This window comes from Gopherus evgoodei, chromosome 3 (assembly GCF_007399415.2).
Source record: "Gopherus evgoodei ecotype Sinaloan lineage chromosome 3, rGopEvg1_v1.p, whole genome shotgun sequence".
Classification (NCBI taxonomy): Eukaryota; Metazoa; Chordata; order Testudines; family Testudinidae; genus Gopherus; species Gopherus evgoodei.
The window spans coordinates 145,539,345-145,566,660 of record NC_044324.1 but is presented as its reverse complement, the minus strand read 5'-3'; the positions used below and the strand labels follow the sequence as shown (position 1 = coordinate 145,566,660).

Here is a 27,316-nt window from a genome sequence, read left to right as displayed (position 1 = left end):
AGCTCATTGCCTTTTGGCAGCAGACGGTGCATTACGATTGGTAGCCATCATCGTCATACTCCTGGGTGCTCTTTTAGCCGACCTCGGTGAGGTCGGTCAGGGCACCTGGGCGGACATGGGAGTGATTCAGCCAGGTCATTCTCATCTTCTGCTGAGCACCCAGGAGATGACGATGACTAGCAGTCGTACTGCACTGTCTGCTGCCAGCCTAAGATGTAAAAGATAGATGTAATGTATCAAAACAAGAAATTGACCCGGCAATGTGCACATCATGCTGATGAGCTCTGCATGGTCACCTCTGCTGATCAGTTCACCACGCTGTCCAAGCAGGAAATGAAATTCAAAAGTTTGCGGGCCTTTTCCTGTCTAACCTGGCCAGTCCATCTGAGTTGAGAGCGCTGTCCAGAGAGGTCACAATGGAGCACTCCGAGATAGCTCCTGGAGGCCAGTACCGTTGAATTGCGTCCACACTACCCTAGATTCGACCCAGCAATGCTGATTTCAGCGCTTATCCCCTCGTCGGAGGTGGAGTAAAGAAATCGATTTAAAGAGCCCTTTAAGTTGAAAAAAAAGGGCTTTGACATGTGGACAGGTCCAGACTTAAATTCAGGTAATGCTGCTAAACTCCACCTAAAATCGTAATGTAGACCAGGCCTAAGAGTGCTGGTCCCTTGTGTCTATCTAGTAATGGATGCCAAAGAGCTAAAACTTAACCAGTCAAGAAATATGATTGCTGATGATGTTTTAAAGAAAGTCCCTATTCCATGATGAGATGTGTTTGAGCTATAACGTATCTTAATTAAAGCTATCTTTAGATAGGTTTTTTCCTCAAAAAGCATTTTATCAAAAAAAATCCAATTTAAAAAAAAATATTTAAATCATTGGTTTTTATCCACCCTGCTTATCTTCCAAAATTAAGTGACTTTTTTTTCGAGGCAGAATGATCTCATGCTGTTTTTTCCTTCCTGTGGGCTTCCCATCCCCTGCAGGTAAATGGAGCTTTCATTGTTTGATGCCACCATTCTTAATTTATGTAGGAGACAGGTAAATAGCTGGGAAAACTGCAACCTAATATCAGTGAATATCCATAATTCTTTATATGGTGTTAATGCATACAGTTCACGGTATTAATCATCAGCACGTCATAGGCTGTGAGAAGGGACCTCACTCTGTATACAATATTACTGTATTATAAAAGTGTATAGTCTGCTTGAGGGTATGGCTACACTTTAAATTTCAAAGAAGTGTGAGTGTGGTCGGAGTGCCAGTGCTGGTAGAGAGCTCTCCCAGCACTGCACGTAAACCACATCCTCTACAGGTGTAGCTTGCAGCGCTGGGAGCCGCGCTCCCAGCGCTGCGGCACTGATTACACTGAGGCTTTACAGCGCTGTATCTTGCAGCACTCAGGGAGTGTTATTTCACACCCCTGAGCGCGAAAGTTGCAGCGCTGTAAAGTGCCAGTGTAGCCAAGGCCACAGTTGAGGTTCATCCTCTAGCTGTATAGACTAGTAAATCTTTACAACATATTCTTTGAAAGATCAAACCCAGACCAAACCTCTCTCTCTCCAGCTGGGTATAGACACCATACTGTCTCCTCCGCCATTTGTTAGTATCAGATTTGCCTCCATCCCTTGTTAGCTTGATGGGTCTGTTCAGGTAATATGTAAATACATTCTCATGGTCTTTCAAAGTATTTGGAAGTAACTCCCAGGTTGGGAAAACACATTTCTTTGTCTAGTTCACACCTGTTTACCAACTCCTCCTGGCATGCCTGGTTTAAAATACACTTCAATCATAATTCTAGTATATATTCATAACTAAGGCTATGTTTTAGTCGTGGTTATTTTTAGTAAAAGTCTCAGACAGGTTACAGGCAGTAAACAAAAGTTCACGGCCTGTGACCTGTCCATGGATTTTACTATATACCCCTGACTAAAACTTAGGGGAGGGGGAGGCGCCCAGGGGCACCGCAAGTGCTGGAGGAAGGCAGCCTGGGTGCTAAGGAGAGGCAGGGGGGGCAGCGCACGGCTCGGAACCCCCGCTGGTGCTGGGGAGCGGGGGGTTGGGGTTGGCGAGGCCGGCAGGCTCCCTACCTGGTTCAGCACCTCCCCCTCCCCAGCAGCAGCAGAGTTTGGGTGTGGGAGGGGCAGGGGTTTAGGGCACAGAATGGGGTGAGGTGGGCTCTGGGTGACGTTTTCCCAGGGGTTCCCCAGAAGCAGCAACATCCCCTTCGCTCAGCTCCTAAGGGGAGGCGTGGCCAGGAAGTGCTGTATGCTGCCTCTTCCCAGAGCAAAGGCTTCACATCTCCTATCGGCCGGGAACCACAACCAGTGGGAGATGCAGGGGCGGTGCCTCCAGGCGGAGGCAGTGTGCAGAGCTGCCTGGCCACACCTTCACCTAGGAGCTGAGTGAGGGGGATGCTTCTGTGGAGTCCCCCAGGTAAGCGCCGCTCAGAGCTTGCCTCACCCTATCCAGTACCCCAACCTCCTCCACACCCAAATTCTGTTGCTGGGGTGGAGGGGGCGCGGTGGCCAGAGACTGCCGCTGCAAAAGTCACGGAGGTCACGGAAAGTCACAGAATCCGTGACTTCCATGACCTCCGTGACAAACTCACAGCTTTAATCATAACTCTTAATACCCACAGTGCACATACATTTACGCAAGAATACTAATGATCAGTGAGTTATTAGTTTTTAAATGATACCTCAAGGCATATTTTGTACGAAGGTTATTGCAATTGTATGTATAGTGTGAATACGGAGTGCTTAGTGTCAAGGTGCCAGTCCAGTGACGCTCAGTATGAAGAGTCAGAATGCAAAGTAGTTTGATTCACCTGAACTATGCATTTCTGGGCTTCATAAAGTCTATTTAAATGTTTTAGTGTTTGCAGTTTTGAAAACTGCACTACTCATGATTTCCTACCCACCAAAAAAAAAATTTAACTCTAGCTTACCTAAATATTTCCCCCCTGAGCAATGTATGAATGCATGCATAGAATAACTCATAGACTCATAGACTCATAGACTCTAGGACTGGAAGGGACCTCAAGAGGTCATCGAGTCCAGTCCCCTGCCCTCATGGCAGGACCAAATACTGTCTAGACCATCCCTGATAGACATTTATCTAACCTACTCTTAAATATCTCCAGCGATGGAGATTCCACAACTTCCCTAGGCAATCTATTCCAGTGTTTAACTACCCTGACAGTTAGGAACTTTTTCCTAATGTCCAACCTAAATCTCCCTTGCTGCAGTTTAAGCCCATTGTTTCTTGTTCTATCATTAGAGGCTAACGTGAACAAGTTTTCTCCCTCCTCCTGATGACACCCTTTTAGATACCTGAAAACTGCTATCAGGTCCCCTCTCAGTCTTCTCTTTTCCAAACTAAACAAACCCAATTCCTTCAGCCTTCCTTCATAGGTCATGTTCTCAAGACCTTTAATCATTCTTGTTGCTCTTCTCTGGACCCTCTCCAATTTCTCCACATCTTTCTTGAAATGCGGTGCCCAGAACTGGACACAATACTCCAGTTGAGGCCTAACCAGCGCAGAGTAAAGCGGAAGAATGACTTCTCGTGTCTTGTTTACAACACACCTGTTTATGCATCCCAGAATCATGTTTGCTTTTTTTGCAACAGTATCACACTGTTGACTCATATTAAGCTTGTGGTCCACTATGACCCCTAGATCTCTTTCTGCCATACTTCTTCCTAGACAGTCTCTTCCCATTCTGTATGTGTGAAACTGATTGTTCCTTCCTAAGTGGAGCACTTTGCATTTATCTTTATTGAACTTCATCCTGTTTACCTCAGACCATTTCTCCAAATTGTCCAGATCATTTTGAATTTTGACCCTGTCCTCCAAAGCAGTTGCAATCCCTCCCAGTTTGGTATCATCCGCAAACTTAATAAGCGTACTTTCTATGCCAACATCTAAATCGTTGATGAAGATATTGAACAGAACCGGCCCCAAAACAGACCCCTGCGGAACCCCACTTGTTATACCTTTCCAGCAGGATTGGGAGCCATTAACAACTACTCTCTGAGTACGGTTATCCAGCCAGTTATGCACCCACCTTATAGTAGCCCCATCTAAGTTGTACTTTCCTAGCTTATCTATAAGAATATCATGCGAGACCGTATCAAATGCCTTACTAAAGTCTAGGTATATCACATCCACCGCTTCTCCCTTATCCACAAGGCTCGTTATCCTATCAAAGAACGCTATCAGATTGGTTTGACACGATTTGTTCTTTACAAATCCATGCTGGCTATTCCCTATTACCTTACCACCTTCCAAGTGTTTGCAGATGATGCCTTTGATTACCTGCTCCATTATCTTCCCTGGCACAGAAGTTAAACTAACAGGTCTGTAATTTCCTGGGTGGTTTTTATTTCCCTTTTTATAGATGGGCACTATATTTGCCCCCTTCCAGTCTTCTGGAATCTCCCCCGTCTCCCATGATTTCCCAAAGATAATAGCTAGAGGCTCAGATACCTCTTCTATTAACTCCTTGAGTATTCTAGGATGCATTTCATCAGGCCCTGGTGACTTGCAGGCATCTAACTTTTCTAAGTGATTTTTTACTTGCTCTTTCGTTATTTTCTCTTCTAAACCTACCCTCTTCTCGTAAGCATTCACTATACTAGACATTCCTTCAGACTTCTCAGTGAAGACCGAAACAAAGAAGTCATTAAGCATCTCTGCCATTTCCAAGTCTCCCGTTACTGTTCCCCCCTCCTCATTGAGCAGTGGGCCTACCCTGTCCTTAGTCTTCCTCTTGCTTCTAATGTATTGATAAAAAGTCTTCTTGTTTCCCTTTATTCCCATAGCTAGTTTGAGCTCATTTTGTGCCTTTGCTTGTCTAATCTTGCCTCTGCATTCCTGGGTTATTTGCCTATATTCATCCTTTGTGATCTGACCTAGTTTCCATTTTTTATATGACGCCTTTTATTTTGTAGGTCCCGCAAGATCTCAAGGGTAAGCCAAGGTGGTCTTTTGCCACATTTTCTATCTTTCCTAACCATCGGAATAACTTGCTTTTGGGCCCTTAATAGCGTCCCTTTGAAAAACTGCCAACTTTCCTCAGTTGTTTTTTCCCCTCAGTCTTAATTCCCATGGGACCTTGCCTATCAGCTCTCTGAGCTTACCAAAATCCGCCTTCCTGAAATCCATGGTCTCTATTCTGCTGTACTTCCCTTCTACCTTTCCTTAGAATTGCAAATTCTATGAGTTCATGATCACTTTCACCCAAGCTTCCTTCTACTTTCAAATTCTCAACAAGTTCCTCCCTATTAGTTAAGATCAGTCTAGAACAGCTTCCCCCCTAGTAGCTTTTTCAACTTTCTGAAATAAAAAGTTGTCTGCAATGCAGTCCAGGAACTTATTGGATAGTCTGTGCCCCGCGGTGTTATTTTCCCAACATATATCTGGGTAGTTGAAGTCCCCCATCACCACCAAATCTTGGGCTTTGGATGATTTTGTTAATTGTTTGAAAAAAGCCTCATCCACCTCTTCCGCCTGATTAGGTGGCCTGTAGTAGACTCCCAGCACGACATCACCTGTGTTTTTTACCCCTTTTAGCCTAACCCAGAGTAAAGCGTCTTATACCCAAACAATCCTCCAAGAAGTCTGCATGGTATTTACCTTTAACGGGACAATGACAACTTAACAGTCCTCTGAAAGTTTACCTAGGCTTTGTCTACATTACACAGCTTTTAGCTTAAAAATTGGGCAGTGTAAATGCTGTTTGTCAGCACTTTTGCCAACAAATAATTCCACCCCTTACGAGCTGGGGTGGGGGCGGTCGCGTTGTCAACAGCAGAGCGCTGCTGGCGGCTAAACTTTTGTCTTTCGAGTGGGGCTTTTTTTAAGTGGCAGCATAGGCAAAGCCTGACTGTTACAAGTAACACTTAAGATCACCAACTGAGAGGCTAGAGAATTCTGTTCCGCTTGTGCATTTGGCAGCATGTTGTCTATAGCCACTTTTACCACTTCCCCGCAGAGTTTCCTCTGTTTTACATCTATCTTTCACTCAACAATGGGGAGAGAAACAAAACAAAAGTGTGATTGTAGAACCATAAACTGAGGCCAGGAGTACAATCTGAAGCTATTTTTTTAAAGTTATAAATTTAAATAGAACCATTGCTTTAAGGATTATGTTTTGGGTCTAAATATGTTGACTTTATCCTTTTATTTGACTGATCAACCATTTTAGATTGCACCAGTTAAAATCTTTATGCAAAGTTTGTTTTTTTAAAAGTGTTTCTTTGCATCAAGGTCACTTGCAAAATAACTTCTTGGAAGTGTTTAAAGTTATCTTGTAAAACAAAAATATCTGAGTGACAGAGTTTCAGCAAATTGAACAGCTACAGGTTGAATGCAAGATGAGAATTTTAGAGAAAAAAAGAGTACTTACGCTTTCATGTACTTACGCTGCTAAACTGTATCAAGTGATTGTTAGTTGAATTATATTTTCTAGGTAACATTTAGACATGATTCTTCAACAGTGGAAGTGCAGGATGACCACATAAAGGGCCCATTAAAGGTAATACATTTTTTGAATTTCAGTAGAATTCAAAGTCATTTATCAAAATGTTTTGATAGTTATGCCTATTTAAGGTTACACTTTTTTGGCAATACTGATTAGCAAGATAGAAGTCTTTCTATAGGGATGAGAATTTAAAGAGTTTTTAAATATGTAGGGTATGATATGGAAATCTGTGGCTGGTCTGAACATACAGTTCTGCCATGACATAAGCCAGTTCCATTGCCCATTGCAAAGAGTGAAACCCAGCGCTGCCAATGTAGAGTGACAAGGTGTAAAGGTCATTTGTTTAGCAGATTCTCTGCTAACCACAGGGAGAGGTTAACAAGAAACTAGCCATCATCCTGAATATTAAGTAGTTCTAGCCGATTCATTTAAGATTTCTACCCTGCTACCAGGGGAGAAAACAAAGCTGGTTCCTCAGTTGAAGTGCTTGGTTGCAAATCTTTTTTGACCAGCTTGCAGATGTTTTGGTGCCTTCCTCGCAGAAGTGGAGTAATTGCAAATCATACACCCAATTTCCGTTTTTATGTGGGCTTCTTAAAAACATGAGGGATGTCCCTGTTTCCCTGGAAAAATCTTAGAGCCACACCTATTAGTTCTCCATTTTATTCTCTACCAGATCAGGAGATGTTAAATTGATTTCAATGTTAAATTGATGTTAGTATTCACAGGCATTTGCACTAGTTTAAATCTGTCCTTACAGATTTTAAAATCTATATCCACTTTGTTTAGTTCAGGGCTAAATGCTCTCTAGATTATGAAAGTAAATCATGTTTATTCACAATTTTTAATAGGGTTGGGTCCTGCCAGCATGGCGAGAACTAAGACTGACATGCTTATGCCCTAACTTTTGTTGAAGCTTTGTGCATATATACTGAGCCAGAATTGAGAATTGGCATGTCACAAGGCTTGAAGGTTTTTAAATATTGAAAAAGTCTCAGATACCATTCAGTGGCTGGATGTCAGCAAACTAGCCAGCTTTCTGGCTAAAGCTGATGCAGAAACAGTCAATCAAACTGCTTACCAATGATCATATACTGGTCACCAACCCTACAAACGGAACCAAGACAGTAATCCTAGGTGAACATCACACATTGACTAGTTGAATTTTTAAAAACTGAACAGTGTAACAAGACACTCTTAAGGCCTTCCATACTACAGACAAGGAATTTTAAAGAAATAGGTCTTGTTGACTATTTTACTGAGTTAGTTTACTCAATTGTTACTAGAAGTAAAGACTTTTATAGTAGTAGGAGAATTAACTTATGTTTTAGGGATGGGGTTTTGTAAGAAGTACAACTATGACCACTTGCCAAAGTTTAAGCACAAGAATTTGTCAAAATATAAAATACACATTAGTCACATTCTTTCAACTTTAATATTTCAGTGTAAACCAGTTTATATGGACTTCATGTTCAAATACCAATTCAGGTAATCAGATAATCTTCCTCTTGAAGCCTTTTGTGACAGCTTTTTTTAAAGAAGATCCTACTGGCTCAGATTTTCCAGTTAAGTGTAGTTTGATGAAAGGAAAACTGCTTCTTACCTCTACCTCATAGGGCCTACACATCCCTCTCTGTGTTCAACAAAACACAGAAGCAGATAGGATAGTAAAGGGAAAAATAACAGTGGACAGAAGGCATGAGTAGTAGAGGAACAGTACTGAAGGAGGCTGCAAAGCAAAAATGGTTGACATGATTTGTCATTTGCAAAGACTAGTGGGGAGACTAGGCTTCTAGTGCTCTCAGTCTCTTGATCTTCATATTGCATCCTTCCTCTGGAGATGAAGGGGATGTGAGCACTCAGTGCATAGCTGATAGGCTTTTTGGCTTGAAGCTAAGAAGTTTGATTCGTTCTGTTTTTAGTCACTGTTGCTTTGGAAAAAACCTCAGCTGGATGATTTGAACTGGCAAGCTGTTCTACAAGAGAATGACATAACTGAAAAGAGTTCTTATTCCCCACTTGCTGGCAGCAAAGAATGAACCATATTCAGTTATCTGGATTGGTTTGGAAAAATAAAGTAACAAATTTACAAATATAATTTTGAGCGAAGGTAAAAGGTAAAGTATATTTAACTGTGCAAAAGTAGAAATCCAGTGCACCTGAGGAACACAAGGTTGGACCTGTTCTAAGCAAAGTATTTATAGCATCTTACCCTAATTAAGATTTGCTGATTTAAAATATTTTTTACAGTCCTAATTCAGATGAATTATCTATTTGAAAGTTCTCAAAAGTTAAGTAGCTTTTATATTATTTTAGGTAGGATCTGTTGTAGAAGTAAAGAATCCAGATGGAACTTACCAGGAAGCGGTCATCAACAAATTAACAGATGCAAGTTGGTATACTGTAGGTAAGAGAAATGGATAACTATGTCCTCAAACTTGAAAGTACACCTCAGAAAAACATAACCGCATTATCCAAGATTAGCGACACTTGATCTGTTTTAAATTTGAGAAAATGTATTTGGGCTATAAATGTGTTTAGAGAATATTCTCGGTGGGAAGTACTTAATAAAAACAAGACTTTGTATCTGTAGAAGCAATTGTTTAACAGTGTTCCCTGTGCTGCACACTTTTGTTGAGATGATTTGGTACTAGCATATGGACAGGCTTAAGCTCATGCTTTATGTACTGCAGGTAGTCCCATTTCAAGTCTATGGAACTGTGTAAAGTTAAGCACATGCATAAATCTTTACAGGATTAGCAACATATAGAAAATTACATACTTGAGTATTTTTAATAGCAAATAGGTAAACACTAGACCAGTAGACAAAGTTATTCAAAGTTGAGTTGTCTGATATTTAAGAGATTCACTCTCAAAAGGAGTTTTCTGACAAGATAAACATGTTTTCTTAGTCTAGAAAAGCAGTTTTCAGACTGTGGTACATACAGGTTGATTTAATCAGAATAAGAATCCAGTCTAACTACGCTAATAAATTGTGAAGGTAGTACACCAAATATTTTAGTTTTAGATGTGCTACATTAGGTCCTTGTTTGAGAACTATTGGTCTGGACTCTAGAATAATATGCTATATTGTACCTGCTTTTGAGAGTAGTTAGAAATAACTCATGGTGATTTGAAGTATTAGAACAACTGCAGTAACAGTTTACAGTACTTATTTTCTCCTAGTTTAAAAAGCTCCTAGGATAAAAGCTATCATAGCTCCTTTAAAAAAGCACATAACAATGTTGAATCTTCCTTTAGTTTTTTCCATTATCTAATCAAGTCCTAAAACATTTTTTCTAATGACTTAGTCCAAATGCCCTAGCAAAGCTTGCTTTCTGTATGCCCAGTTCAGATGGCCCTTGGTTTTCACTGCTGTTTCCATGGCACATCAACCAGTCTATGAGAGGTAGAAGGGTAGAGTACATGGAAAACTAGTTTTTTCAGGTCTCAGGAACCAATACTGTCCTTTACACAGCCCTAAATATGGGAAAATTAGAAAGCACCAATTAAGGGTTTCTAAATTTTATTATTATTGTTATTTATTAGTTATTAATACAGTAACTCTTTGCTTAATGTTGTAGTTCTGTTCCTGAAAAATGTGACTTTAAATGAAATGATGTTATGCGAATCCAATTTCCCCATAAGAATTATCATGAATGGGGGGGTGTCATGGTATAATTCCCCACTCTGAACCTTAGCGTCCAAAAGATGGGGTCCCAGCATGAATTCCTTTAAGCTCAGTTACCAGCTTAGTACCTATAGCGCTGCCACCAACCAGGAATTCCAGTGCCTGGTACACTCTGGTCCCCCCAAAACCTTGCCTGGGGACCCCCAAGACCCAGACCCTCTGGATCTTACCACAAGGAAAGTAAACCCTTTCCCCCACCGTTGCCTCTCCCAGGCTTCCCCTCCCTGGGTTACCCTGGAAGATCACTGTGATTCAAACTCCTTGAATCTTAAACAGAGAGGAAAATGCACCTTCCCCCCTCCTTCTCTCTCCTCCTCCCAGACTCTCCCTGACAGAGACAGTAATCCTAACACAGAGAGAAATTAACCTTTCTCTCCCCCTTTCCCTCCTTTCTCCCCACCAATTCTGGTGGATCCAGACCCAGTCCCCTGGGGTCTCATCAGAATAAAAAAACAATCAGGTTCTTAAACAAGAAAAGTTTTTAATTAAAGAGAGAAAAAAAAAACAGTAAAAACTATCTTTGTAAATTTAAAATGGAATAGCTACAGGGTCTTTCAGCTATAGACACTGGGAATACCCTCCTAGCCCAAGTATACAAGTACAAATTAAAATCTTTTCAGCAAAATTCCAGTTTGAACTCCTTTCAGCCAAATACACATTTTAACTCCTTCCAACCAAATACACATTTGCAAATAAAGAAAACAACCATAAGCCTAACTCGCTTTAGCTACCTAGTACTCACTATTCTGAACTTATAAGAGCCTGTATCGGAGAGATTGGAGAGAAACCTGGTTGCACGTCTGGTCCCTCTGAGCCCCCAGAGTGAACAACAACCAAAAAACTAATAGCACACACAAAACTTTCCTCCCTTCAAGATTTGAAAGTATCCTGTCCTCTGATTGGTCTTCTGGTCAGGTGACAGCCAGGCTCACTGTTCTTGTTAACCCTTTCCAGGCAAAAGAGATATGAAGCACTTTTGTTTTATTAACTCTTACTTATCTGTGTATGACAGGGGGTTAGGTTCCAGGGAAAAATTTTTCACACACACACACACACACACACACACACAAAATGAGTTTTAAACAAACAATTTAATACTATACACAGTAATAATGATTGTGAAGCTTGGTTGAGGTGAGGAAGGCAGAGGTGAAAGAGGATGGAATATTTCCCAGGGAGTGCCTTACTGCTACATGATGAATTAGCACTTGGCTGAGCCCTCAGGGGTTAACATGTTGTTAATGTAGCCTCACACTCTACAAAGCAGCACAAATGGAGTGAGGGGAGACAGCATGGCAGACAGAGACAGAGACACACACCGTGTGTGTGTGTGTGTGTGTGTGTGTGAGAGAGAGAGAGAGAGAGAGAGAGAGAGAGAGGAGCATTGCCCCTTTAAGTATGCAGATCCCACTCTAAGTACATTGCCTTTTTAAGTAGATCAGCAAGTTGAGACAGCAGCTGCTGCTAGCAAGCTGCCACCATCCTGAGCCCTGTCGCATCCCCCCCTCGCTCTATAGAGATGGGGTAAGCAGGGGGGAGGGGGACACCCTGACAGCCCCCTTCATCCCCCCTCGCACAGTAAGCAGGAGGCTCCCGGGAGCTGCTCCAAGGCTGAGGGCAGGAGCAGCACATGGGAGTGGGAGGAAGGACAGCTGAACTGCCCAGCAATTGATAGCCTGCTGGGCAGCTGCTGCACAGGGAACGTAGGGGAGTGGGGAGCTGATAGGGGGGCTGCTGGTCCACCCTGGTTCCAGTCCCCCACCAACAGGCTGCTCTTTCTGCAAGCAGTGAACAAAGCAGGCAGCTGCCAAATGACATTATAAGTGATCATTGTGCAACTTTAAACAAGCATGTTCCCTAATCGATCAGCAACATAACAACGAAACAACGTTAACCAGGATGACTTTAAGTGAGGAGTTATTGTACTGAGAATCTTGTCCACTCCCCCCACCCCCCCGAGCTCCATAATACAAAGAGATCAGAGGGAGACTGACTGATGGGCAGTTTTTTAAGGTGAAAGCTCCACTTGACAGGTAGTCTCTCCCATCACATAGGTTAATGTTGCTGTGGGGATCTTGTGCATGGACCATGTTTTCAGCTGATGTAAAAGAAGCTTATTTTGGACTCCATGACCTCTAACATTTCTAAACTGGTAGACTAATCTGTTACATACAGGGACACATAATATAAAACAAGATTTATAATACATTCATGCACATCATTAGCTGCAATTATGCATAAAGAAAAATATTAGCAATTGTGACCATTTATTATTAAGGGTTGCTAATTGTAAACTGATGCTGGAGAACTGGCAGTTGAGAACTGACTGCAGAAAGTGTGTACTGAGTAGAGTTCTGAGCAGAGTGATAGTTCTTCTTCAAGTGCTTGTCATGTCCATTCTGTTCTAGCTGTGTGTGCACCCATGTGCGCAGTCATTGGAGAGTTTTGTCTTAGTGGTATCTGTAGGGTCGGCAGTGGCACCCCTGTGAGAGCCGCGTCCAGGCCCTACACCGGCCCTACACCCTCTCAGTTCCTTCTTACCGCCTATGGTGGTCGGTTGGAGCACCTTGTCTTGCAATCAAAAGAGGATTAGTGGGTTTCCAACAGCCCATTGTCTGGCTTCTTTGTATGTAGCTGGGGTGCCCAAACTGGCTTGCAAGCCACATGCAGCTCTTTTACTGTTAAAGCACTGCTTGTGAAGCCCCCCACACTCACCCCCCATTCTCCACCTGTCAGACTTGTAGGCAGGTGGTGGGGGAGGGCTTCTGCCCAGTGGGGTGAGGGGTTCTTGGGGCTTCAGCCCCGTAGATCGTGTCCGCCGAGACTTGGGGCTTCAGAAGGAGCAGGGCTGAAGCCCCGAGCCCTGGCAGGTACGCTCCCGCTCTCAAACTTCTGACTATTGTCGTATGCAGCTCAGAGAGTCAGTAAGTTTGGCCACCCCGGTATATAGTTTAGGTACTTAGTTAGCCTTTAAATTAAGTGTGACGTAGTTCAGTAGTTAGAGTCCCAGCTGGGACTTCACTCCGGAGTGGGGCATGCCCTGCTCTCCTGGTTTTCTGGTTGCTCGTCATGCAACAGGCCTATGGCTATTAGTGACCCCCACAACAGTTGTCTGAAGTGCTTGGGGAAGTCCCATAAAAAGAACAAGCGCAGAATCTATAAGAACTTTGCCCTAGAACTCAGAAGGAGTGGGATATCCGCTTGAGGGCCTTCCTCATGGAGACTGCGTTTCATCCTGCGTCAGAGCCCTGCCTCTCTTGTCCCACACCGAACAGCTCAGCACTGGTGCAGAGCGCACGGCCATCGCTGGCTCCGTCAGACACCGTTCCCTCTCACCAGTGCCGAAAAAGTATCAAAAGAGGAAGAGTCCCCTAGCACTGGAAGGGAAAGCAGCCTCGGGCAAAAGACCTGTGTCAGTCCATGTGCCTGCCCCAGGGCTTCATGAGGGCACTGCTGAGATCGGATCCTCCAGCCTGGCCAGAGATCCGCCTCTGACTCCCAGGAATGGCAGGGGACCCCGGCTTCTCCTAGGGCCCTCGTTGCCTGAAGCGGCCCTGTAGCTAAAGAACAAGCTGGCTGACGCCATGCTAGACTCTGCTAAGGCCCCAATACCTAAGAGCAAACTGGTCATGGAACCTCCGATAGGGCAGTGGAGCACCCTCTCTCCCCAGACGGGAGGCTTAAATCCCTGTTTCCGTGGCCTAGGACCCCAACACCACATTCCCGGTCTCTGGTCAGAACACCAAGGTCCCCGACACCGCACTCTCCCCCTACAACACATAGGACACTGGAGTTGAGACACCAGTCCCCATATCGCCGATACCAGCGAGCTGCCCTCCGAAGATCACCACTATGCAAGTCACCCTTGCCCAGACAGTCTCCAAGACATCGGTCCCCACTGGGGCAGAATCACTCCCTGTCGCAGCACTGGTCTCCATCCCCTCAGTTCCACTTGCTGGGCAGGCACCGATCCTCATCCTCACCTTGCCAGTCGCTGACCAGGGTCAGTCGGCAGACTAAGGCCTTGATGGCTCCGCCCTGGTCACCGTAAGGGCAACGGTCGGCCTCGGACCAGGAGTTCAGCTCTTCTCCAAGGAGGGGTGATTTGCCCGCCAAACTGTGAAGCTAGCGCAGCACTTGCAGCTATGGCATGGCAGCAGGGACAATGGCCTGCTCAATGACCATACTGGAACCCGTGTGGTGTGCCCATAATGCCAATCCTGTACTCCCACCAGTCCTCCCTGACCGCCTTGGACAAACTGCTGCTGGTACCGAATCCAGCATAGGGGGCAGTGCATAGGACTCCAGCATCTAAGGAGCTGTCCCCGAAGAAGGAAGGGGAACCTGCCCCTCCCCCAGCGGTGCACTCATCATCATCTCCTTTCTAAACGGGCAGCTCCCTGATGACTTCAAGGAGCACCAGGCTCTCCTTAAGAGGGTGGCTACGAATTTGAACCTAAAAATTGAAGCGGTGTCGGTGGAGTCTGACGACCTCTTTAACTTTATATCCACCCTGGCCTGGGTTGCACTGCCCATCCACTCAGGGGTCCTTAAGATTGCTAGATCACTGAGGCAGACATAAGAACATAAGAACGTCCGTACCGGGTCAGACCAAAGGTCCATCTAGCCCAGTATCTGTTTACCAGCAATGGCCAATGCCAGATGCCCCAGAGGGTGTGAAGCTAACAGGCAATGATCAAGTGATCTCTCTCCTGCCATCCATCTCCATCCTCTGATGAACAGAGGCTAGGGACACCATTCTTTACACTTCCTGGCTAATAGCCATTTATGGACTTAGCCACCATGAATTTATCCAGTTCTCTTTTAAACATTGTTATAGTCCCAGCCTTCACAACCTCCTCAGGTAAGGAGTTCCACAAGTTGACTGTACGCTATGTGAAGAACCTACTTTTATTTGTTTTAAACCTGCTACCTATTAATTTCATTTGGTGACCCCTAGTTCTTGTATTATGGGAATAAGTAAATAACTTTTCCTTATCCACTTTCTCCACATCACTCATGATTTTATATACCTCTATCAAATCCCCCCTTAGTCTCCTCTTTTCCAAGCTGAAGAGGCCTAGCCTCTTTAATCTTTCCTCATATGGGACCCTCTCCAAACCCCTAATCATTTTAGTTGCCCTTTTCTAAACCTTTTCTAGTGCTAGAATATCTTTTTTGAGGTGAGGAGACCACATCTGTACACAGTATTCGAGATGTGGGCGTACCATGGATTTATATAAGGGCAATAATATATTCTCAGTCTTATTCTCTATCCCCTTTTTAATGGTTCCTAACATCCTGTTTGCTTTTTTGACTGCCTCTGTGCACTGCATTGACATCTTCAGAGAGCTATCCATGATGATTCCAAGATCTTTTTCCTGACTCGTAGCTAAATTAGCTCCCATCATATTGTATGTATAGTTGGGGTTATTTTTTCCAATGTGCATTACTTTACATTTATCCACATTATATTTCATTTGCCATTTTATTGCCCAATCACTTAGTTTTGTGAGATCTTTTTGAAGTTCTTCACAATCTGCTTTGGTCTTAACTATCTTGAGTAGTTTAGTATCATCTGCAAACTTTGCCACCTCACTGTTTAGCCCTTTCTCCAGATCATTTATGAATAAATTGAATAGGATTGGTCCTAGGACTGACCCTTGGGGAACACCACTAGTTACCCCTCTCCATTCTGAGAATTTACCATTAATTCCTACCCTTTGTTCCCTGTCTTTTAACCAGTTCTCAATCCATGAAAGGACCTTCCCTTTTATCCCATGACAGCTTAATTTATGTAAGAGCCTTTGGTGAGGGACCTTGTCAAAGGCTTTCTGGAAATCTAAGTACACTATGTCCACTGGTTCCCCCTTGTCCACATGTTTGTTGACCTCTTCAAAGAACTCCTAATAGATTAGTAAGACACGATTTCCCTTTACAGAAACCATGTTGACTATTGCTCAACAGTTTGTTTTTCTATGTGTCTGACAATTTTATTCTTAACTATTGTTTCGACTAATTTGCCCGGTACTGACCTTAGACTTCCCAGTCTGTAATTGCCTCTAGAGCCCTTTTTAAATATTGGTGTTACATTAGCTAACTTCCAGTCATTGGGTACCGAAGCCGATTTAAAGGACAGGTTACAAACCTTAGTTAATAGTTCTGCAACTTCACATTTGAGTTCTTTTAGAACTCTTGGGTGAATGCCATCTGGTCCCGGTGACTTGTTAATGTTGAGTTTATCAATTAATTCCAAAACCTCCTCTAGTGACACTTCAGACTGTGACAGTTCCTCAGCTTTGTCACCTACAAAAGCCGGCTCAGGTTTGGGAATCTCCCTAACATCCTCAGCTGTGAAGAATGAAGCAAAGAATCCATTTAGTTTCTCCGCAATGACTTTACCGTGTTTAAGTGCTCCTTTTGTATTTCGATTGTCAAGGGGCCCCACTGGTTGTTTAGCAGGCTTCCTGCTTCTGATGTACTTAAAAAACATTTTGTTATTACCTTTGGAGTTTTTGGCTAGCTGTTCTTCAAACTCCTCTTTGGCTTTTCTTATTACACTCTCGCACTTAAACTAGCAGTGTTTGTACTCCTTTCTATTTGACTTACTAGGATTTGACTTCCACTTTTTAAAGGAAGTCTTTTTATCTCTCACTGCTTCTTTTACATGGTTGTTAAGCCACGGTGGCTCTTTTTTAGTCCTTTTACTGTGTTTCTTAATTTGGGGTATACATTGAAGTTGGGCCTCTATTATGGTGTCTTTAAAAAGGGCCCATGCAACTTGCAGAGATTTCGCTTTAGTCACTGTACCTTTTAACTTTTGTTTAACTAACCTCCTCATTTTTGTATAGTTCCCTCTTTTTTAAATTAAATGCCACAGTGTTGGGTTGTTGAGGTGTTCTTCCCCCCACAGGAATGTTGAATGCTATTGTATTATGGTCACTATTTCTAAGTGGTCCTGCTATAGTTACCTCTTGGACCAGCTCCTGCACTCCACTCAGGATTAAATCTAGAGTTGCCTCTCCCCTTGTGGGTTCCCGTACCAGCTGCTCCATGAAGCAGTCATTTAAAGTATCGAGAAATTTTATCTCTGCATTTCGTCCTGAAGTGAAATGTTCCCAGTCAATATGGGGATAATTGAAATCGCCCACTATTATTGGGTTCTTAATTTTGATAGCCTCTCTAATTTCCCTTAGCATTTCATCATCACTATTACTGTCCTGGTCAGGTGGTCGATAATAGATCCCTAATGTAATATTTTTGTTAGAGCATGAAATTTCTATCCATAGCGATTCTATGGAACATGTGGAGTCGCTTAAGATTTTTACTTCATTTGAATCTACATTTTCTTTCACATATAGTGCCACTCCTCCCCCTGCACGACCTGTTCTGTCATTCCGATATATTTTGTACCCCGGAATGATTGTGTCCCATTGATTGCTCTCAGTCCACCAGGTTTCTGTGATGCCTATTATATCAATATCCTCCTTTATCACAAGGCACTCTAGTTCACCCATCTTATTATTTAGACTTCTAGCAGTTGTGTACAAGCACTTTAAAAACTTGTCCCTGTTTATTTGTCTGCCCTTTTCTGATGTGCCAGATTCTTTTTTATGTGAATGTTTATCATCTGATCCGGCCCTTACATTATCCTCTTCCATCCTCTGTTCCTGACTATAACCTGGAGATTCCCTATTATCAGAATCTCCCCTAAGAGAAGTCTGTGTCCGATCCATATGCTCCTCTGCAGCAGTCAGCTTTCCCCTAGTTTAAAAACTGTTCTACAACCTTTTTAATGTTTAGTGCCAGCAGTCTGGTTCCACTTTGGTTTAGGTGGAGCCCATTTCTCCTGTATAGGCTCCCCCCATCCCAAAAGTTTCCCCAGTTCGTAATGAACATAAACCCCTCCTCTCTACACCATCATCTCATCTATGCATTGAGACTCTGAAGCTCTGCCTGCCTACCTGGCCTTGCACATGGAACTGGGAGCATTTCTGAGAATGCCACCATAGAGGTCCTGGATTTCAGTCTCTTCCCTAGCAGCCTAAATTTGGCTTTCAGGGCATCTCTCCTACCCTTCTCTATGTCATTGGTACCTACATGTACCACGACCACCGGCTCCTCCCCAGCACTACACATAAGTCTGTCTAGATGCCTCGGAGATTCGCAACCTTCGCACCAGGCAGGCAAGTCACCATACGGTTCTCCTGGTCATCACAAACCCAGCTATCTATGTTTCTAATGATCGAATCTCCCATTACTAACACCTGCCTTTTCCTAGCAACTGGAGTTCCCTCCCCTGGAGAGGTAACCTCAGTGCGAGAGGCAACCCCAGCACCATCTGAAAGGAGGGTCCCAACTATGGGAAGGTTTCCCTCTGCTCCCATTGACTGCTCTGCTTCCCTGGGCCTATCTTCCTCCTCAACAGCACAGAGGCTATCTGAGCAGAGGTGGGACAATTCTACAGTGTCTCGGAAAGCCTCATCAACATACCTCTCTGCCTCTCTTAGCTCCTTCCATTCCGCCACCCTTGCCTCCAAAGTCCGTACTTGGTCTCTGAGGGCCAGGAGCTCCTTGCACCGACTGCACACATACACAACCCGCCCACAAGGCAGGTAATCATACATGTTACACTCAGCGCAATAAACTGGATAGCCCCCACTCTGCTGCTGGGCTTCTGCCTGCATTGTCCCCTAGTTAATGAAAGGGTGGTTTAAAGAAAGGGGTTTTGGAATATGGTTTGGATTATAGGTTTTAAGGGGAATACAGGGGAACAGGTAGGACCGACAAGGGACCCCCCTCCCTTCCCAACGCCCTTGCAAAGCTCCCTGTTAGCAGCCCCTAGTCGCAAGCTCCCTGGTCGCTTGTGCGCGGCTTTATAAAGCCCTGGCCTGAGTTAATGCCCTACCCACTGATTAAGGCTCAGCCAATTACCAGAGGCTTCAAGCTTTCAAACCTTCCTTTGAAGCTCATGGTCTCCAACGGCCAGCCACAGCACACGGTCCTTCAAACAACCAAACAAACAAACAGACTGACAAACACAAGCTCAGCACACAGCACACAGCAGGTAACCCCCAAACACAAACACGAACACACACTACAGACAGTGACTTACCCCACAGATGCTGTATTTGCTCCTCCTTCACCTGGAGAACTCCCTTGCAAAACTCCCTGTTAGACCTCCTCTTCAATTCCACCTACTTCTAAGAAGGCTGAAAAAAAGTTATGATGTCTTTGCAAAAGGATTCAAATATCTGTGGCATCACTGGTCGATATTGACTGCTATTAATCAAAGGGACAGGCAGGGCCAAGTCAATGGCACGCTGAAAAACAAAGATGCCAAGAGACTGGCATTTGGCAGAAAGATTTAGTTGATGGCAAGCCTGCAGTTTCAGGTGTCTAACCAACAGGCCCTGTTAGGCAGGTACAGTTTTAACCTGTAGGACTGCCGTACCAAATTCAAGGAGGCCCTTCTGTAGGACTGAGCTCAGGAGTTTGCTGCTTTGGTGGACGAACGCACAGTTGTGCCAAGGGGGCCCTTCAGATGGACTGGGACGCTGCTGACACAGTGGCCAGAATGGTTGCCTCCGCGGCGGCCATGAGGCGCAACTTCTGGTTGCAGTCCTCCGGGTTATCCTAGGAGATGCAGGCCACTATACAGGACCTCCCATTTGAGGGGATGGGGCACTTCTCCGAGCTCACGGACCCAAGACTCCATGGCCTTAAACACTCCCATGCCACTCTCCACTCCTTGGGCCTCCATACTCCTCACCAGGCCAGGAAGCCGTTCCACCCTCCAACTCCTCCGCCTTCGCAGTCTAGGTCCTGGGGGACTCCCTGGCTGGGCACCTACAGGAGGAAGGATAGAGACAAGGGGTCTAAGCAGCAACACCTGTCATCTTTCCGTTCGTCTGCTCAGCTTGGGTCTTCCAGAAGCAGTCATTTTGAGGGTGCGCTTGAGGACGATGCTCCAGTCACCTCCCAGGATCCGTCCTTCCACTCTTTCCTTGACCTCCTCCATCCCTTCCAGTTGTCCTGGTCTTAGCCGACCATGGACCATTGAGTGCTCAAAGTAATATCCTCAGGTTACATCCCAAAACACCTAGAATGGAATCAACATGAGCAGGCACTTGAAGAAAAAACAGTTGCCTATCTTTCATAACTGTTCTTCGAGACGTGTTGCTCATGTCCATTCCATTACCCGCCCTCCTACCCTTCTGTCGGAGTTGCTGGCAAGAAGGAATTGAGAGGGCATAGGGTCAGCGGTGCCTATATACCAGGCATGTGCAGGGCACTCACAGCTGACCCTACAGATACTGCTAAAACAAAAATCTCTGACGATTGCATGTGGGCACGCATACATCTAGTATGGAATGGACATGAGCAGTACATCTCGAGGAACAGCAGTTATAAAAGGTAGGTAACTGTTTTTTCTCCTTTAAAAGAAATTGAGATTTTGTGAGCTAAGTATCCAGGTAGGTATTACTACAGAGAAATTATCTGATAGAATAAGAAAGTAGGATGAGGGCAGGACATGGACAGAACAGAGGCCAAAATAGAATGAAGGGGAAGAGGCAGAGTAATAGAGAACGGTGGGGCCATGAAGAAGACGTTTTCATAATCAATATAGAAGTGGACCTGGACGTTAGTGAGGTGGTGAAGAAATAGTGTATGGACATATAAATAAAAAGTATACTTCAGAGTTCCAAATAGCCTGAAATTTGGATGGAATTGTAAAATGTGATGTGACAAATACATGAGATCAGCAGTTTGCCAAAGTAAGTGATGTAGAAATAGATATGGGCTAAATGGTGGAGGCAGCTGGTGCAAGGAGTTGCAGTTTGAGGTTCAAAGTGACATGTGCAGCAGTCAGAGATTGAGCCTGAGAAAGAAAGGGAAGGTGGAAGTAAAGAAGGGAGGAGAGAGCTGACCTGGAGATGTGATTTGAAGATACTGTGCTTACTAGATAGGATGATACCCATCTTGTGGGATCAGTGAAAGCTGGTATCGCAGTATCATGTCTAATGCAGTTTGAGAGTGAAATGACATTCTTAGCAGCAGCAGATTAGGAATATACTTTATCAGGTGGGTGAATAGAAGCAGGATTGAAAAAAAACTTTGGAGCATTGGTATCTGTGGATCTGAGGAAAGTCTGGTTGAGAGCTGGATGTTCCTGTCAGACTCCAGTACAATCCCTAGCTTAGGTCCAGTTATATTATTATTATAATAGGTTATTCCATTTGCTATAGTAGTATAAGGCAGTGGTTCTCAACCAGGGGTCTGAGGCCCCCTGGTGGGCCACAAGCAGGTTTCAGGGGTCTGCCAAACAGGACCAGTGTTAGGGCTTGTCTACATCAGAAAGTTGCAGCGCTGGTGAGGGAGTTACAGCGCTGCAACTTTGAGAGTGTCCACATCTGCAGGGCATCACCAGCGCTGCAACTCCCTGTTTGCAGCGCTGGCCGTACTCCCGTTTTGTCTCGGGTGTAGAGGATCCAGCGCTGGTGATCCAGCGCTGGTAATCCAATGTAGACAGTTACCAGCGCTTTTCTTGACCTCCGTGGAAGGAGGAAGCCTCTGGTAATCAAGCTGGTTTCCTTTCCCGGTTTGGAGCCACCCAGCAAACCGCAGGGAAGGAGACCTGCTTGCTCGGGGTTCCGGGACCGAGAGAGCAAACCGGGAAAGGAGACTAGCTTCGCCGCGGTTTGCTCTCGCGTTCCCGGAGCCAGCCAGCAAACCGCAGGGAAGGAGACCTGCTTGCTCGGGGTTCCGGGACCGAGAGAGCAAACCGGGAAAGGAAACCAGCTTCGCCGCGGTTTGCTCTCTCGGTCCCGGAACCCCGAGCAAGCAGGTCTCCTTCCCTGCGGTTTGCTGGCTGGCTCTGGGACCGAGAGAGCAAACCGCGGCGTTCCCGGTTTGCTCTCTCGGTCCCGGAAACCCGAGCAAGCAGGTCTCCTTCCCTGCGGTTTGCTGGCTGGCTCCGGGACCGAGAGAGCAAACCGCGGGGAAGCTGGTTTCCTTTCCCGGTTTGCTCTCTCGTCCCGGAACCCCCCTTGAAGCCGCCCAACAGCGCTGCAGTGTGGCCACATCTAACACCACTTGCAGCGCTGGTTGCTGTAAGTGTGGCCACTCTGCAGCGCTGGCCCTATACAGCTGTACTAATACAGCTGTAACAACCAGCGCTGCAAAATTTTAGATGTAGACATGGCCTTAGACTTGCTGAGGCCCAGGGCAGACCGCCTAAGCTCTGCCATGCGGCACTGAAGCTAGGGGCCCTGAGACCCACCATGTGGGGCTGAAGCGGAAGCCTGAGCAACTTAGCTTCATGGGGCGCCCTGTGGCTTGGTCTCCTGGGCAACTGCTCTGCTTGCTACCTCTTAACGTCAGCTCTGACTTTTATATGCAGAAAAACAGTTGTTGTGGCACAAGTGGGCCATGGAGTTTTTATAGCATGTTTGGGGGGTGGGGGGCAGCACTCAGAAAGAAAATGGTTGAGAATCCTTGGTATAAGGCACCTTTATATACTAGTCCACACTGTTGAGATGTGGAGTTGGTACCATTTTACATTTTAACTATACCCATGTATAGTTAAAGCAGTATTACTGGTGAATGGACAAGGACTAAGTCATGCCCTTGACACTTCTGATCTTTGTAACATCGTTTGTGTATGTACAAGCACCTGGCTTATTTGGTGTCCAGAACTTTTGCATAGAGTTCTACATCTTCAAGAAAAAGCTTGCTGATGGGCACGTTCCTCCTTTCTCTAAGATCTTGGAATAACTGATTTGCATTTCATTAACTTTCCCTGAAACCTTGACCTCTTGGTTTCCTTTGAAATTTTCAGTTTCAGGATAGTTCCTTTAAATTCAGTAAACTACTATACTTCTGTCTGGTAGAAAACTGGAAAGGTTGCCTTGTTGCTGTATTTTGAAGGTAAAGGAGAAGAATATGCAAGTGCAGCAGGGATAGTAGCATCTGCTCTCTACATGCTTTTTGGCTATGCTTTTTGGCCAGATAAGACATTCTCTTGTGGAGACTGCATGTTGTTATTTGGCTTAACAAAAGAAAAGGAAGATGCTCTCTATTATTAGGATGCTGTCAGCCAGGGGTTGGGGAGGAGATAAATAAATTAGTCAAAATAAACACAGTATACAGAGTCTAACTGTCCAGGGTTCATAATACAGGTACCTACCAATTTCTAGGCATATGTGGGAAGTTTTCTTCTGTTGTAATCAGCTTACGGAAACACACATATGTTGCAGGTTTTGGGATTACAGCTAAACTACGCAAGTTCCCTGGAGTAATAGTTGATCTTAATCCTCTAGTTCCCTGAAAAACTTCTAGAACTATAGAAAAGTACAGTTACCATGTAGTTTGGTGTTCCCTCTTAGTGGTGAAACGGGGGCTGGGTGTATCATGTTCAGAAAGGGTGGTTCTCAGTGCCCTGTCACCGAGAGAACTGGATTTCATACAGGAAAAATATTCAGGAAACTGAGCAAAGGATATTTCCACAGCAGGAAAAATACAGACCAAGTACTTTTTCAGTTTATTAACTCATAATCTTCCTTTTTTCCCTGGTGACAGTATTTGATGATGGAGATGAGAAGACTCTTAGACGCTCTTCTCTTTGCCTGAAAGGAGAGAGACATTTTGCTGAAAGTGAGGTAAGTGATTGGTGTCAGAGCGAACACATCTTAATTCCACAGTGTTTATATTTAAAAATAATCAAAACAATGCCTTTCATCCCAATTTCATCAGTTTAATTAGTGCCTTACACTTTCAAAGGCTAAATATATTAATGCTGCTAAAATTGTGACTATGCAAAATATAATCCACAAAATCTAGCTCATTCCTTTACACCCAGAAATAAGATTTGAGAGTGACTTCTCCAAACTAAAAGTTGCCATCAAAATTGACACTTCATATTTATTTTTTGCATATTGAGGTTCAGTAGTGATATTACTTTATAAGTTGAATTATTTTTGCTAGAAATACTTTTCTTAGCTATCTCAGTAAGCACTGATTGAAAAAAGATACTGCAGTGTAGTGCGTGACACACATGATGATTTGTATCTTCTCACATAATTACACTTTAATGGGGTGCAAATGACCATGTTTAATTTGTAAAAGTTGTTGTAATAGCTAATAAATTTGAAATCTCAGATACATCTGTGTTCTGTTACTTTGAAGAAATGTTTGTCTCTCCAGAAATAAAAAATCTTTTCGTATTTGTTTGATGTTCTAGCCTACAGACTAATTAATTACTTCTAAAATGTACAAATACTTTCTAATCAATTACAGTGTTAAGTCAAATGTTTATTTCTGCTTATTACACAAGACAGTATGAGCAGACAGACAAGCAGATGGACTAATGTATGTGAACATGTTAATTTATCAAAGAGCTGTTTGAGAAAGTGTTCTGTTCAGTAGGAAAATTCATTCTGTATTATACTCAATTGAACATGTTGGTCAGTTGTTGTGAATTACACATTTTTACTGTGCCTTTGTTAAAGTGCTCAGATTCTCTCAATAAAAATTCCAAGTGTATGTACCTAACATTAAGCTCCTAAGTACCTAAATATGGATTTAACTATCAGTGGCCTAATTTTCAAAGATGATGAGCGTCTGCTGCTCCTGTTGAATTTTTGTGATTTGTAGGTTCTCAGTGCTTCTGAACATCGTGCTGCTTATATATATTAAATATGGGGTTAGGAGCCTAACTTTAGGAATCCAGATTTGAAAATTTTGGCCAAGATTATTATATAGGTTAATCTACCTTCCTGCTGTCTGAACAAGAATGTCCATCTATCCAGATTATTGTCTCTGATTCGCAGAAACCTAATTTTAAGGTAACCTCTCTTGCTTTTCATTTTGCCAATCCCTTTTCTTTTCAGTTGTCCGAGCACTTGGTGTTTAGCCAGAAATCACTGATTTCCAGTTCCCTCACTGTCATTGGGGGTTTGCTCTGCAGTTCTAGTAATTGGTTCATGATAGGTATTCCTTTACATTTGGAAGTTAAAATTGCACCTCCACTTTCTTCAGCACTTAGGCTACGTCTAAATTACAGTAGAACCTCAAAGTTATGAACCCCTCAGGAATGGAGATTGTAACTCTGAACAAAATGTTATGATTGTTCTTTTAGAAGATTACAATTGAACACTAACTTAAGACAACTTTGAAACTTTACTGTGCAGAAGAAAAATGCTGCTTTTAACCATCTTAATTTAAATGAAACAAGCACAGTTTCCTTATCTTGTCAAATCTTCTTTTTAAACTTTCCCTTTATTTTTTTTTAGTTGTTTACATTTAACACAGTACTGTACTGTACTCACTTTTTTGTTTTGTTTCTGCTACTGCCTGATTGAATACTTCCACTTCCAAAGGAGGGGTGTGGTTGACCAGTCAGTGGTCTCTGAGGTTCTAGTGTACATCATTTACAGCAGTGCAGCTGCACCTCTGTAGCGCTTCTGGTGAAGATGCTCTAAGCCAACAAGAGAGAGCTCTCTCGTCAACTTAATAACTCCTGCCTCCGCGAGCAGTGGTAGCTATGTCAGCGGGAGAAGCTCTCCCGCTGACATAGCACTGTCTACATCAGTGCTTAGGTTGTTATAATTTATGTTGCTCAGAGGTGTGGATTATTCACCCCCCTAAACAATGTAAATTATGCCAAAGCAATTTGTAGTGTAGACATAGCGTTAGAATTATGCCACAGTGCTGTTCTCTTGTTCTGAGCTAGGGTTTTAATTCTGTCCATGCCCATCATTGTGTAGAGTAAATATGCAACTTCGATCACAGTCACAGACAGATGTATGTTTGCTTTTTGGTTTGAAAGAGGTGGGCTTCATCAGCTGCAGTGAGTTCAGTCTGGCCTACAGAATATTTTTAATGAGAATCTAATGTATTCATCATAGTTTGAAACTTGCATTGCATTGAGAATGGTTAGACAAAGAAAGTTTTCACACGTCTTGAAGTGTAGTCTGGTAACATTTGTTTATCGTGTAACTAACTTATTTTTTATGAATATGATGCATGCCTTTATTTGTGTATATATGATGGGTTACTTGCTATGGAGTTAAATCAAAAAGGGTTAAAGGAACCAAGCAGGAAACTTATAATAATGGCCTAGATAAGGGGCACCCCAAGGAAAATTCAAACACAATAGTTAGGTTTATTACCATGAGTAGTGACTCCTCAGCCCCAAACCTGGTGACATCGCTGTTTTGCCAAGGCTAGGAAGAGAGAGAAAAAAGGGAACACTAAGACATTATAGGATCCTGGCTATAGAAAAGGATGAGAGTTGTGTGAGTGGCCAGAAAACTACCCAGGAAATGGTAGGAAGAGCTGACAGACTGGCAAGGGGACACAGAAACAGAAAGAGCCTGCTGCAAGCAAGAGAGTCTGTTATTTCCAGCTGGAGATGGAAGTTGGCTGGAGTGAGGGGAACTTAAAAAGCTGGCAAGGAAAGATTAGGGTGTAAGTAAGACCCATTGTATATGCCTTTTATTGTTTTTATTCTTTAATTTGTGTGCTTTGTACCATTGGAGAAGGAATAAAAAACCCTGTACTTTGAAGATGTGTGCTTGAGTCACTTTAATCAGCTCCTGGGTGCCAGGAGTGAAAGAGCTTACAGGCATCAACTGCAGTTGGACCTGTTGCATTAACACAGTTGGGAAAGGGGCCCTGATGCTTAGAGACCAAATCCCAGAGTGGTTGGTTGCATGGTTCCATCTAGAGTGAGGTGCAAGACACAGGGCCTGTCACTTGAGGGTATACTTGAGAGGGACAAGAAGGGCTCTAAGATGCAGTTTGCCCCTTAACTGTGTCAACTTACATTAAAATAACAATAAAATATGCCAATAGAAAAAGTCCTAGGTGCCCTAACAACCTGTTATTTACAATTGTGAATGATAACAGAGAATGACTTCTCCATAAGGCTCCAATTTTAAAGGCTAGCTATATAAGGTGCTGGAGGTCTGTGAGATCCTTCTTTTTTCACCCTCATGCTGAGAAGACCTAAATTAAGATATCGTGCTTTCTCAGCCTTTCCAGACGGTAAGTACCCCCTTCCTAAATACATCTGTTTTAGAATCTTTGAGGAACATGTTGTTCTTGCCAGACTCTGTTCTTCACTCTTGCA

General features: G+C 43.7%; 1 protein-coding gene across 1 annotated transcript in view; it reads left to right on the top strand.

Moving 5' to 3' along the window:
* ARID4B (AT-rich interaction domain 4B) overlaps nt 1-27,316 on the top strand; it is a 184,059-nt gene that overhangs the window by 41,497 nt on the left and 115,246 nt on the right. The window contains 3 exon segments of the mRNA XM_030558348.1: nt 6,480-6,545; nt 8,808-8,898; nt 23,764-23,843. Of these exon segments, the coding sequence (XP_030414208.1) occupies nt 6,480-6,545; nt 8,808-8,898; nt 23,764-23,843 (237 nt within the window).